Consider the following 13,707-nt stretch of genomic DNA (forward strand, 5'->3'; position numbering starts at 1 on the left):
TACAGAACATCTAAGGCAGCTACTACTACTGTTAAGTTATATTCAGATTTCATAGAGCCTCAGTGGTTCTGCTGGTACTGAAAATCTTCTGAACAAACACCAGAGCACTGGAACAAAGTAATAAAATACAAGGAAAAGTGGTTAAAAACCAACCAACCAACCAAACACACAAACACTTTGGTTTGCAGTCAAGATATATGTTTAATGCAGCAAGTAGAAAGAAATAGACTTATTTGTGAGAGTATTCCCTGATTTATAAACACATGCACCATTTTGGTCTCTTTCTCTTACAACGACAGAAAACATGTTACTTTTTTTTTGTGATATTCTACAAGTTGTTTGCAACATAAAAAATACATATTTTGGAATGTAGGCTAAAAGCTGTATGATGGAGAACACAGGGAAAACTTGACTGTTTGCTGTTCCATGCAATTACCAGATGTTTGTCATGGTAACCCCTGAAAAGCTCTGACCAGAAAAGCATTCTTAAGAGGCTGGACAGCATGCCAGCTGGCCACGTAAAGCTTGTGATATCCAAAATAAATTTGATCACCATGTGTTGCTACTTTTTTTTTTTTTTTTAAAGTGTGAAATAAGAGAACTTCTAGAAAAAGCTAAAGTTATAAAAAAAATAATATCTCTGTATTGTAGAAAATTTGATTCACTTTTTTACTTTGCTGTGATACCTGGAGATATCTGGATTTAACAGATTGCATAACAAATTGTTTTCTGCTGGATTCTGTGGAAAGTTTAATTGGAATCAGTTTTTTAAAATGTGTTTTTAGAGCAAATTTTGAGGGAATGGAGAAGTACCTATACTTGTAATAGAACATACATCCTGATTTTAATGGAAAAGTTGAACAAGAAAACAATTAAGAAAATAGAATCCGGGATGTTAGTTACTACCATGGCCATAATAGCACAAGGAGAAGTGGCACTGCCATATGATGCAGATGCTGCTTTATATTGCTATGTTATAGCAAAGAAAAGATCAGTGAAAGCCTTGGAATCCTGTTAGTTCTTGTGCATCCCTTCATAGGTAATTGAGTCACAGATGCAGAGGAGTAAAACTCTTTTGAAAGGAAGTTGTTTGCAGCTATTTATTAGGAGAATCTTCTGTGAAAAAGAAACACCTCATTGAGGAAATTAGCTTTTACAGGCCCTGAGATTGGGGTCTTAAACACTGGGGTCTTAAACACTTAAACACTTAAAAACTGTGCTCTACTTAAGAAAGAATGGTGATCCTGAAGGCATACTCAGGAGAGAGGGAGGATATATGAATTTTGTTTATTTTTCTTACAAGGAAATTTTTGTCACAGGATGCCTTTGTATCTTACCAGTATAAGATTAAAAAGAAAATTTTTCTTCAAACATTTCTACAAACATTGTCCATGTGTGACAAAGAGGAAAGGCACTGAGGTCTGTATTTTTGGGGTGACTGTGAAATTCACAAACAATGCAGCTGGGACCCTGGTAGAGACAAGAAAAAAAGTGCTTGAGGCTGAATTGTGGCAGACATCTGTTCTACACAATGAATGATGTTCAGTAAGAGGCTAACTGAGGGCAAAATCTTGCAATGCCACATGTGACCATGAAGGGGAACAGCAGACAGATAAAACACATCATGCTTCATTTTTCTTTCTGTATATTTAAGATGTTTGAAGGAAAGACTTGCCCAAAGTTACAATAATGCCTTTGCTGCTGAATCACAGAGTCACATGATTGCAGTTGGAAGGCACCTTCGTAGGTCATCTTGTCCAACTTCCTTGCTCAAGCAGGTTCACCTACAGGTGGTTGTACAGTACCATGTCCAGATGGCTTTTGAATATCTTAAAGGAGGGAGATTCTACAGCCTCTCTGGGCAACCTGTGCCAGTGTTCAGTCATCCTCACAGTAAAAATGTGTTTCCCGGTGTTCAGACAGAACCTCCTGTATTTCAGTTTTTGCCCATTGCCTCTTGTTCTGTTGCTGGGCACCACTGAAAAGAGCGTACCTCTGTCTTCTTTAAAGCCCACCTTCAGCTCATTGATGGTTGACGTCATTGTGAGGCCACTCTCAATTATCTTTGAAAGATCATGATGATCAGGAGAGGTGTTTGAGGACTGAATGAAAATAAATATCACTCCTATCTTCAAAAAGAGCAAGAAGGAGATCCCAGGGAACTATGGACTAGTCAGCCTCACCTGGATACCTGGGAAGGTGACAGAAACCATTTCTGGTGGCTGAGCATTGGCATGGGTTGCCCAGTGAGGATGTAAAGCTTTGCACTTGGAGATATTCAAAAGCTGTTTGGACATGGTCATCAGCAGCTGACTCTATGTGAAGTTGGACAAGATGACTTCCAGAGGTGCCTTCCAACTGCAATCATTATATGAGTCCATGGAGGCTGTGGTATGGGAAGTATGTGTTGCCCTTTATATTTTCTTTTAAGTTACCACTGAAAAAGTAAAGTTCTTTGAAAGTATAAATCAAAGATCTATTCTGTGACTTGTCCTCCATTTCCTAACCTTTGGAGTCATATATGCATTTGGGAACAGACTGAGGTAGCTAGAATTCTCCTTTACTGTTGATGGGAAGTTTGAGTAGAGGCTGCTTATTAAATGGATAAAATGCAGCCGTTGGTTTTTAAAAGTCTCTGAGTATTTACGCAAGAGCTTTGTGCAACCTGAAGTTGAAGAACGTTTTTACATCTTAGTCACAGTAATTGACGGTCTTTATAAGTTACTTCTCTTTGAACTGTGATGTTGTCTTAAATTGGGTCATTTACAACAGTTTTAGGGTAGAACTAGCCTGAGGTGAAAGGCGTGGTTATTGTATACTTAAAATGGCCATTGATATCAGTAGTTTTGTTATACAGAAATTCAGCTAAATATGTACTATCTGTGAAAGTTCAGAGTCAGGCTCTGTAAAAGGATGCATTTCATGCATTCAGAAGTGTCTTTTTTATGCTTTACTAAGTGATAACTATTGGATCCACCAAAAAGTACTGTTTTTATTTAGGTATGCCTGTTCACCTGAGTGAATGAAATCAACTAGGCATTCAGTGCATTTTTAAATGTACATGAGTGTCTAAAACAGAACGACGTGGTATAAAAATTTAGAGATTTCTGCACATGGGTTCCGTCAGTCGAATTAACACAGCATCTGTGATTTCACTGGCCAGGAAAAAGTGTATATCACAGGTGCTGGCAGGAAACGTTATTCTTTCAAATTTGTTCCTGGACCTAGCATACATAAAAAAAGATTGTTTGACAGCTGTATTACGGCGAAGTATATAATTTTGTTTTGTAAAGAGAAAGTCAGGTTGATAGGATTCATAATAAAGGCAAAGGTTTTGAAATGATGCCTCATGGTTATAAAAATAAAGCTCTGAAATGAGCTTAATAGTAGGCACCTCAGATCTTAATTTCTAAATGCTATTTATGTTTCTCTTTGTAAACTAGATAATGCTAAAGCACGGTTTGGGACATTGTCCTGGGGTAGTTTTATGTGTTTATTTTAGTTTTAGTAATTAATATTCTTTAATGTATTTTGGTTTAGTCAAAATCCTACTTCAGAGATATTTAAAACTTGATTTGTGGATTTGTTGTAGTGAATATGTAGACTAAGAAAAATGGGTGAGACTTCAGCAGGATTTTGTGAAAATGGCAGTAAAAGAGCTATTTTTTAGTTAGTCTTAAGACTGAAATTTCTCTGAAGGTGTGAACGTCGTTTTGAAGGACACAGCAGCCGCTGCTATCCATGTGGAATTGCAGTATCTCCCTGTGGACGGTTTATAGCCAGTGGATCAGATGACAAATGTGTAAGTAATGTTTTTGCTTACGTTTTTCCTAAGCTATAGGAGGTACTCGTATTGTACACAAAGTAGTCTTTTTATGCATATTTCTAGGATTCAGCTTCATGTGCAAACCTGAGATCTATTTCATACACTTCATTTATATGTAGCAGTTATATACAATTCCTGATCTGTATGTTCTTTATTTTGCCTGGAAAAACCCTAAACAACCAAATCTTAGTGCTCAAAGTAGCTGTTGAAAGCTTGTTTGTAAAAGTTTTTGTAGTACTTGACTCTGAATTGTCACATGCCATCAAAGAGGAGAAGAATGGTGTCCCCTGTTGCACAGCTTTATGTAGTGTGTGCATACCTGACCACTAGGAACTATGTAGCAACTATGTATGAATTTGCTCTAGCTTGCAAATACAGGGTGGTTTCTTATGAACCAGTCAGCTGAATACAAACCAAAAAGTCATTCAACAGTAATTAGAACTTTAATATTACATGGTATAACTTTGTGGTTTTTTTCCTCTCCAGACAGGTTCTCTTCTCATTCGGTGTCAAGTGTATTTAAATTATTACACTTAACAAAGAGTCCTGAGTAAAAGTATATTACTACCTTTTCATGTATGAATCTAATTTTACTTCAGTAAGTCCTCCATTGTTCGCACAATGTTTTTCTTGGTGTTTGCTAAGGGATAGATCATTGCTAGCTTGTAGTATCGGCCTTTGAAACCGGGCTGGGGTCAGGTTAATTGTAAACACTTCTTTTCAAAACAGCTGGGTAGGAGAGCTGTTTAACTTTCTTCTAGGTCTTTCTAGGTGACTCATCAGGACTATGACACAGGGTTTCTGGTCAGCTTAAAATTCAGAGGAATTTACTGTTGTGGCAAATTTTGAAATACTGTCTCCAATTGTGTGAAGGTTAGAGATTTTATTGGCAGATGGCTGGGGATTGGGCAATAGCTACTATGTTTTTGACATTTCCATGATAATTTATATTTTTCAAGTTTCTGATAATTTGCATTTCAAAATGTAGTTTGCAGTACAGAAGACAGGCTTTTTTGCTTTGTCTGTGAAACAAAATACATTTAGTATTGATCTCAACTCATGACATATGATATATTTAGTCAAGATTACTAATTAAGGATGATTTTGAATAGTATAAAAAGAGGTACAGTCACAAGACCTTTTGTCTTCTTTTTTGCATTAAGATTATTGTTTGAAATTACTCCTGGTACAAGAAAACAAAAGTATAAAGCATGATTTTGCCATTACACCAAATTCACGGCACATGGCTACTCAACATAGGAAGCTGACTATCTGGACTCCATCCTGCTCCAGTTGGCCTGTGGTCCCTGGTGGGAACAGTGCCAGTCAATACTTTTTAGTGTGGCTCCTGGGTTGGAATTTAGCATAATTTGCATCGTATGTCTGTAGAGAACTTTCATTGTTCTTGTTGTTCCCTCAGGAAAACTGAGTCAAGTTTCCGACTCTTGCTACAACTGTACTGTTAGGACAAAATACAGTTTTGGTACATTTTTAGGAGGCTTCTCTTTGAAATGTTGAGACTGGATATACTTTTATGTTCCTTCTGAAAAAGAAAATTGAACATGACACTGAATGGTTCATTCATATTGTTAAACAAATAGCATCCTGACAGATGTACTGATGTGCAACTGGAACAGTTTTAAGAATATCAAGAAGCCACATATTTTTGCAGATTGTATTCTATGAGGGAATGTCCATTGGAATTCAAAAAGCTGCATAAAAATTCAGCAGTGTGGATACAAAGTGTTGTCTTGAAGTAACACATTCTGGAAATAAGTTATGTAACTTTCCACTGACCAGCAACTGCATTGTCAATCATCTTGGAGATTAAATTATCAAGTGCAGTGCTTGCACCCTATGGTTAACTTTTTTCTTTTTTTTCTTTCTTTTCTTTTTTGGTTTTTTTTGTTTGTTTGTTTTTTGCTTTAAAGTCAAAAGAAGCAGAATTGGAATGTAACTGAGAGATGTTAATCTTGAATTGCCTTTTATATTTCACAATATCTGAAGTGTTTGACAGAAGAATATGTTTGGTGCATCAATTAATATCAAAATCAAAACCATATTCCTACGGGACATAGAATCAGAAAACCAAAAAATGCGGTTGTAAACAAAGAGATGAACATTCAGTCTGCCTTTTTTATATACTTTCAAAGCATATGACGTATTTTATATGAGAACAACTTGGTATAGCGTCCATGTGGCTGAAGTAACCAGGTGATTTTATTTGAGCTGCTTTTGTGTTGGTATGAGATTTTTACACACTGTAAACCATGGGTTGAAATTGTTCCCCGCACTGATTACTCCAACTTCTTTAAGAGAACCTTTGCCAAGACCTGTGCAGGACCTGACAGTCTGATCAAAACAGGTAGCCACACTATCTTGTTTTCGAACTGTGATTATACTTTCCATAAGTCATTGTGGTTAGAAAGTGTAGTAAGTTAACACTTCTAATATCAAATCTTCTCTTTGTCTTAAGTAACTGAAAGTCACAAGTGACATGGGTTGACTTTTTCTTAACAGAATACACATAATATTTTATGTTCTAACCATTTTACAAGTGGACAGTTTGAGGTTTTTGACTAACAGACAATATAATTAAACATGTTTAGCTTTCTGTCTTCCTGGGCTCTGCACAAAGATGTTTACCTAAATATTTGTTGATCAAAGAAATCTTAGATTAAAGGACAAAAATATCTGGAGAGCGTGAAATGCTACTTTTAAAAATAGAAATAGCTAAACTTCTCTGCTCCATGTAGTTCTAGTTTGCTGATTTACTTCATGTCTAATTAGGTTCTTCATTTTTGTCTTCGAAGACCTTTAGGCTTGCTGAATAAATACCAAGTTTCCAGAAATAAAGTAGGGAATGCAGAAATGAAGATTTAGCTCTTTAATTGTTTTTGGATTCATTCTTGCTAGCTCTCTTTGAACTGTAGACTTTAAGGAGAACATTTTGATCTTAGTGCTGAAATGGAATTTACTAACATAAAACTGTCCATGTCAAATTTTAAAGCCTGAGCTCACAGTTCACACTGACTGACCCATATTGCAAACTGAGAGGTTTTTCAGCATAACAGGTTGGTACATCAATAGCAAAAATGCATGGGTGATGTATGAAGTAGTCTTCTATTTTATTTATGCCTTTAATCAAAGTGTAGGACTTTGCCTACTAACACTGTGTTTGAAACACATTCTAAATCCAGAATTAAGTTCATGCCTTCCAAATGTGAAGGCAGCAAATGTAGAGAGAATAGGAAGATTGTTTCTTCTTCTTCAGAGGGCATCAACACCAAAAGTAAGAGAGGACAGGAAAAGGCAATCTGATGCTTATGCATAGCACCAGTGTAGTAACCACTTGTTAATCCCTGAATGTTAACATTTATGCAAAACTGATTTTAAAGTAAATTCCCATTGTGCAGGTGATGCTGGAAACATGCTGGTCAGGGAGCATATCCAAAGCATTCTACAAACCTGTGAATGGTGGCTGGATGCAAACCTGGACCTATTGGTGTTTGCAAACTCTGTTTTCAGATACACCTTATAGTTAGTGACACCTTATTTTGAAATAGTTACACAAGTTAATATTCTGAATAGAATGTCAGTCCTGCTAAGCAATATAGTTTAGTATTTTGCTACCCGATATTTATTTAGTCATAAAATTCACTGTCCCAAATCACATAATAACTTTATGACTTTCTTTGTTGGATTAGACTAAGAACTTTATTTGATAAAGACACAAAAAGTGTGTATTATGTAACAGAACTCAGTTTTATTTCTATCTATTCTTACATCAAGATGGATAGCTTTAAAAATAATATTTCTTATTTTGTCAGTCTGAAGTGCATTCAAAATGCAATGCTGCTGTCTGTTAAACTCATCATCTACTTTACTCAGCCACATATATTTTGGCTTTGAGAAGCCATAGTGAAAATAACTCTATAATTTGAAGTAGTTTAATTTTTAAAGTGTTTCCCCACATTTTCTCTAGAGTACGAATTGCACTGCACTGGTGCAAAGTGAGTAACTGCTCTCTAGTTTGAATAAGGAGTGTGAACACCACTTCTTGAAGCACAGCTCCCAATTCTTGCCATTTACTGTGCTTTGATTTGTATCACAGAGTGGTCTTGGATCATGCAGATCAATTCCTCTCAGGTGAGGCTGGAATAGAAGAGCAACTCCTTAAGTAAACTGAATGCTCTATACACTAATGGTATTTAGTCCACAAAATCAGAGATAAGATAGCTCAAAGTAAAAAATCAAATGCATTGGGAGGCTGACTTGTCAACCTCTGAACCTCCTATTTTGTTCTGTACATTTGCTTGTCTTGCTCTGCACTACTTCCTAATGTAATTATTATGATAGGAGTTTGAGATCTGTTTCTTGACTGCCATAAATATATTATTAATCATGTTAGTCTTTCTGTGGCTCAGTTCTGATTTATGAAATAGAGATTAGCAATGGTATCTTTCTTCTTTCCTTTTCACTTTAAAAGAAGAATTGAGATGAGGCCTATCTCCATTTGTCACCACTACGGGCAGTTACTCTGATCTTTTATTAAATACTTCCGCCCTTGTCTCTGTTGTGATAAGATTAAATAATGCATCTGATTTCGTATAAAATTGCGTTGAATATTCTATATAGCAAAGAGAAAACCACCCCAAGAACTCAGAATTATGAATGATAAAATCATGTGGTTGTCTGTTCTCCCTTCGAGGCCACAATTTCACTAGAACTTTTTACGTTCTAATGAATGAAAGATAAAAGAGTATGGATGAGGAAAGAGGCAGGGAGTTGAGAGAGGTATTCTGGTATGGATGGATGTAAATGGAAGAGACAGGACATGCTAATAGCTCAGAGTCTTTAGTTTGTTATCTTCTTGAGATTGTATCTTGGAGATATCACTGATGTTTAAATTAGGTATCTTTAATAGAACGGACTATACTGTGGTGTTGACTTTAGTGCTGGGTTTGGAAAAATGGGAGGGCATTTTCTTTACTGGAAAATTACTGTTAGAAATGTCTGATAGTGGTCTTATCTGGTATTTATTGTCTTGGCCTACGCTTCATATCAGAGGGCTTGCAGAACAAAATGCATAATATGAAGCAGTGGTAGGCAGTATCTGGACAATTTTGGTTTTCAATGTTGTTGATATCCCAATTATATGATGCTCAAGTTTTATTTCACATGTCCCTACTGTTTGATTAAGATGGTTTTAAGAGAAACCATCTGGAGAAAACAACATTAGTAACGTTTACTGTGGAAAAAACAGGACTGGAATTTCTTGGCAGAAGGAAATCTGACAGAGACTGTGACTTCCTCTCTTCCAGCTATTGCTGAAGAAAATCTATCACTTTCCAAAGAAGAACACAATTTTTTGTTACATTTCTCGGATCTTTGGTAGCATCATTGGCTTTTAGGCCTATTATACTGGAAGGAAGAGGTAAATGTTGCTTCCTTGTTAATACAGACATGACTTTACAGTGTGCTGTTACTTTACTGTCTCTGGGTATATCTCTCAAAATGTTTGAAAATCTTAGCCTTGATAGATTATTTTATGAACCATGGAATTATGTGATCCTGAGCACATTCGCAGCTCTCGTTTGCTTCTTGGTCAGTTGAGACTATTGCTTTTGCTATGCCTCTGCACCTCAGACCTGACCACCATAAAACCAGACTAGCAGTTGAGAGCAGTGAAGGATTTTCTGCTGGCTATAGGCATGTGCTTATTTAACTACTACAGAACACCCTTTTTCCTAGTGGCCTGTCAAACTGAACTTTATGAGGCTACAGGGTGTTACCCTGTTAACCTTTAAGTCTGATATAAGTCTGAGAGCTGGGTGGAAGTATGAGAATTTAACCTTTTTGCTAAAGAAAAGTAATTTTAAAGAAAATACTCTTTTCAAATGTAGTCAAAACAGTAAGTCAAAATAGATAAGAATACTCAAGGTTCACTTTGGTATGCATGCAGCAGTGAGATGCTAAAAGTGGATATGTATAGATTTATACCCACAGGGCTTGTGTTTTCTATATGTATACCTCTTCATCAGCAACTCTGACAGCAGCTGAATTTTCTGTATCATGTTTACATACGCTCATAGTCCTGCTAACTGATGGCATTTTGCTTACAAATTTGTTTGTAAAGCTAATAAAATTCCTTGTTATGCCTAAGCATCTGAATGAAGTTCCTCTGCATAATGTGAATCTTGCAGTATTTTTGTTAGACCGTCAACACCAGCTCTCTAACAGGGAGTGCATTTTTTGGTACAGCTGATACAGTGACAGTCTTAGCAGTAGTCAGAAAAGAGACATTTCCAGAGTGGGTGTGATCCATCCATGATGCTTCATAATGAGAGATGAGGTAAATTTTCTTAGAACAAAATCTTCAAGTAATGATTGTCCACTCTACGAAACCTAAGAATGTTATAAAAGTAGAAGCAACCTAAATACAGTAGTGTTTGGTGCTATATAAATTCCACAGGCAGACAAATAAAAACAATCATATACTTGAGGCTTTGAAATTGGCTAATTAAATAGAAAATATAAAATCAGGAAAAGCTTCTAAGAAGGGTGGCTTACAGAGGAAAATCTGAGATATGGTTTAGATCTGTTTATGTAACCCTTTTAGTGAAGAAAATTCAAAGTGTGTTAGTTATAACTGTCAGCATGCTGATCCATTTGAAAAGCATCCCGTGTATCTTGAAACGTGACTGATCTTGATAATATTCACTGTTTTAATAATAAAGAACATTAGTAATGTTCGCTGTTACTCCTTTTGTAGTTATGTAAAAGGAGCTCAAATGGAAACTGCAGTCTCACTGTAGTGAGCAATTTGCTGTGACTACCAGAAAGGGAGCTCCATAAGTGACATTAGAAGGGGAAGGGACTCTGAGAGGCCAAATTGTATGCAATGTTTTGGTGACAGGCTTGGATAGACTTTCCATGCTACCATGTGGCAAGTGTATAAGATATCTCAGGACTGAAAAACATTAATCAGTGTTTAGGATACTTTTTCATTTTAGTTTAAGTAGTCCAGGTGCTTTCTGAGCTTGAGATGAAGGAAAAATACATGGTTCAGTGGGAGATGTGCCCCAGTGTAAAACGGGGCTGGTGGAGTGCAAGGCAAACAATTAAAACATGTAGTGGGGAAGTGTGCATCAGGTTTGATGGCACTAGTGGAGGTGAATGGAGACTAATGTCTCATTAATAAATCCAGATGTCTTTCATAAAAGTGTAAACAAGATCATTTATTTATTTTTCTATCAAGAGACTTTAATGCTGCCCAGGGAAGTGCTGGAGGCACCATCCCTGGAGGTGTTTAAAAGACGTATAGATGAGACTCTTAGGGACATAGTTTAGTGCTAGAGTTAGGTTATGGTTAGATTCAATGATCTTAAAGGTCTCTTCCAATCAAAATTATTCTTTGACTCTCTCATTCTGTAGCTCATTTGAAATATTAGAGAAACCAGCTGCAGGAAAGGGTTGACTTTGACCAATTTATGCAAATCTTCTAAAGAAAGAATCTCTATTTCCATAAAATCAAATTAGAAATCTTAGATACCTGATGTGTTGTTTTTTTTTTTTTTCTTTTCTGTTTTTGTGTGGTTTCTGTGTGTTAGTTTTTTGTTGTTGTTGTTGCCTCCTCACCCCCGCCCACCTTGATCCGTTTGTTAAATATATGCTCCAGTTTCGAGCCACAACACTTACAAAGGGTTTTTCTTGAAACTGGTGTTGCTTTTCTGGGCCCTGTATAAGAAAACAGAGTAAAGAATTTATAGTGAAACTCTGCAGATAAAGTCAATTTATTTAGCATACTCTCTCTACCAATGCAGTAGAATTAAGTAGTTTTCCATTTGGATAAAAGTTCTTCCCTCAAGGAGGGACCTTCACCCTTCTTCCCCATCTCTTGCTACAAATTTAAAGAAGAAAGCACAAGCTTGTATATACATATAAAATGCTAAATACACTCTCACACTGTGGGTTAATGAAAACTGACTAGTCCAAATTTTCTTCAAACTTCAAGTGAAAGGAAACACAACTAAGTATGTGGTTACGCGTGTAGGAAACTTGCTTGGAAGCTATTGATACAGGTAAATGATTTTTACTTTTGGCTGACCCTTGGACAGAAAAGGAAAGGAAATACCAATATATACTGATTCAGTATTTTTATTACAAGAAATTGGTCTTAATATAAAAAGAAGGGATTGACTTTGGCTAAAGTCTACAACAGATCATATACACATGCATTTTGGGTATTGGTGAGTACTTTCTAGACTGTTTTGCTTTCTTTTTTATTACATTTGGTTTGCTAAAAGTCTATTCTTTCTCTGTCATTGAATGCATATTTTCAACTTTTCTTTTTCTTCTGTGGCTAGTGTTATGGTATCATTTATAATTCACTTACTGATTTTTTTTTTTTTCTGTAGAGAAGAATATGCTAAAAAATTCTAGTAAGTATAGAATAGAAAAACACTTTGAATGACATCAGAAATGTAATAAAACTAGGATGATGGCAGACTATACTCAGAGAGAGTTTATACTGGATGTATTCCACTTCTTATGAATACCTGAATGTCATTTCTCTTTTTCCACTGTTGAAGTTAAAAATAGTTTTACTGAAAAGTTTATTTTCAATCTTGCATCAAGTTAACTTTTGTTCTCAGAATTTAGAATATATCACTGACTAGCTTAAATATCTGTGACCAGAGTTACTTAAACAGAAACTGCTTTTATATAATTTTTATGATGATGTTTTTCTTTTAATCACATTTTACTGTGTTACATATAAAAAATTACCCTGATTTAAAATATTTGCTATTACTTTCCTTAAAAGCACAGTTATTGGAAGGGAAGATGATAGCTACCAAAACATAATGAACTATTCTGGGGTGTAGTTAGGGACTCTGCCACTTCTTCTGTTGAAGATGAACCACCACACCTAAATATTTAAGGTGTATAGGGCTAGAAATACAGTATCAGAAAGAAGTTTAGCACTAGTTCTATTAGAACAGAATAATACAAATGAAATACAGTAGGAAAGCTGTGTTCCAGCCATGTTCTGTGTGTTTTGTTTAGCAGCTGTTCGATATGAAAATAGTCTCTGTAGTAAAGATGAGAATAAAAGTCCCATGCTGATGAGTGGTTCAGTGGTTTGCTACAGGTGGGCTTCTCTCTGTACTTGCTTGTCATTACTTTTTCCTGGCCTGGTGAATCTTGTTATACAATGTGATAATCCAGCAGAGTGCTGCACCCCAGCCCAACACTTAGGAGCATTTATTGAAAGGTGGGAGGTAAGAGTTTGAATGCTTTTTAGATTGAGAAGTGTGATTAGCTAACACCTCTTTTTAGACAACCGAGTACGCACTTGCTAAATTCTACTGAAGCTGCACAACTGCTTCAAGGCATTTTTTGAAAAAAAGGTATGAGCCAAATGGTTGATTTAGGAGCTGTGTGGAAGATCATAAATTACTAGAACACCTGGGTTTCACAAACATTGGTTTCGTCTTCAAAAATCAGTGAAATATTATCACACCTGTTTTACAGAGAGGAATTGGGACATAGAAATTAAGCCAAAAATTAATGTGCTGCTCCCAAAGCACCACAGCTTGACTCTGAAGAAGAGCACAGAACAATACAAGTACTGACATAACGCATTGGTATTGGCATATGATAATTTTGATACCAGTTGAGCCATGGTACAGTATTATTACCAACAATCAAATGCTCATTATTATGATCATTTTTCTGAGATGTTTAAAAAGCGTGGAGGAGAGCCTTACTTTTTAAAGCAGAATTTCCAATTAACAAGCATTTGCCATAACCTTTTAGGAAGGACACAATGATTTTAACACATTACTGAAGACTCTGCTACTTTCCCAGTTAGTATG

General features: G+C 36.0%; 1 protein-coding gene across 1 annotated transcript in view; it reads left to right on the forward strand.

Moving 5' to 3' along the window:
- WDR27 (WD repeat domain 27) overlaps positions 1–13,707 on the forward strand; it is a 111,210-nt gene that overhangs the window by 53,442 nt on the left and 44,061 nt on the right. The window contains exon 22 of the mRNA XM_071807302.1: positions 3,700–3,802. Within this exon, the coding sequence (XP_071663403.1) occupies positions 3,700–3,802 (103 nt within the window). The remainder of the gene's footprint in view (positions 1–3,699; positions 3,803–13,707) is intronic.

This window comes from Patagioenas fasciata, chromosome 3, assembly GCF_037038585.1.
Source record: "Patagioenas fasciata isolate bPatFas1 chromosome 3, bPatFas1.hap1, whole genome shotgun sequence".
In the NCBI taxonomy this organism is placed as follows: Eukaryota; Metazoa; Chordata; class Aves; order Columbiformes; family Columbidae; genus Patagioenas; species Patagioenas fasciata.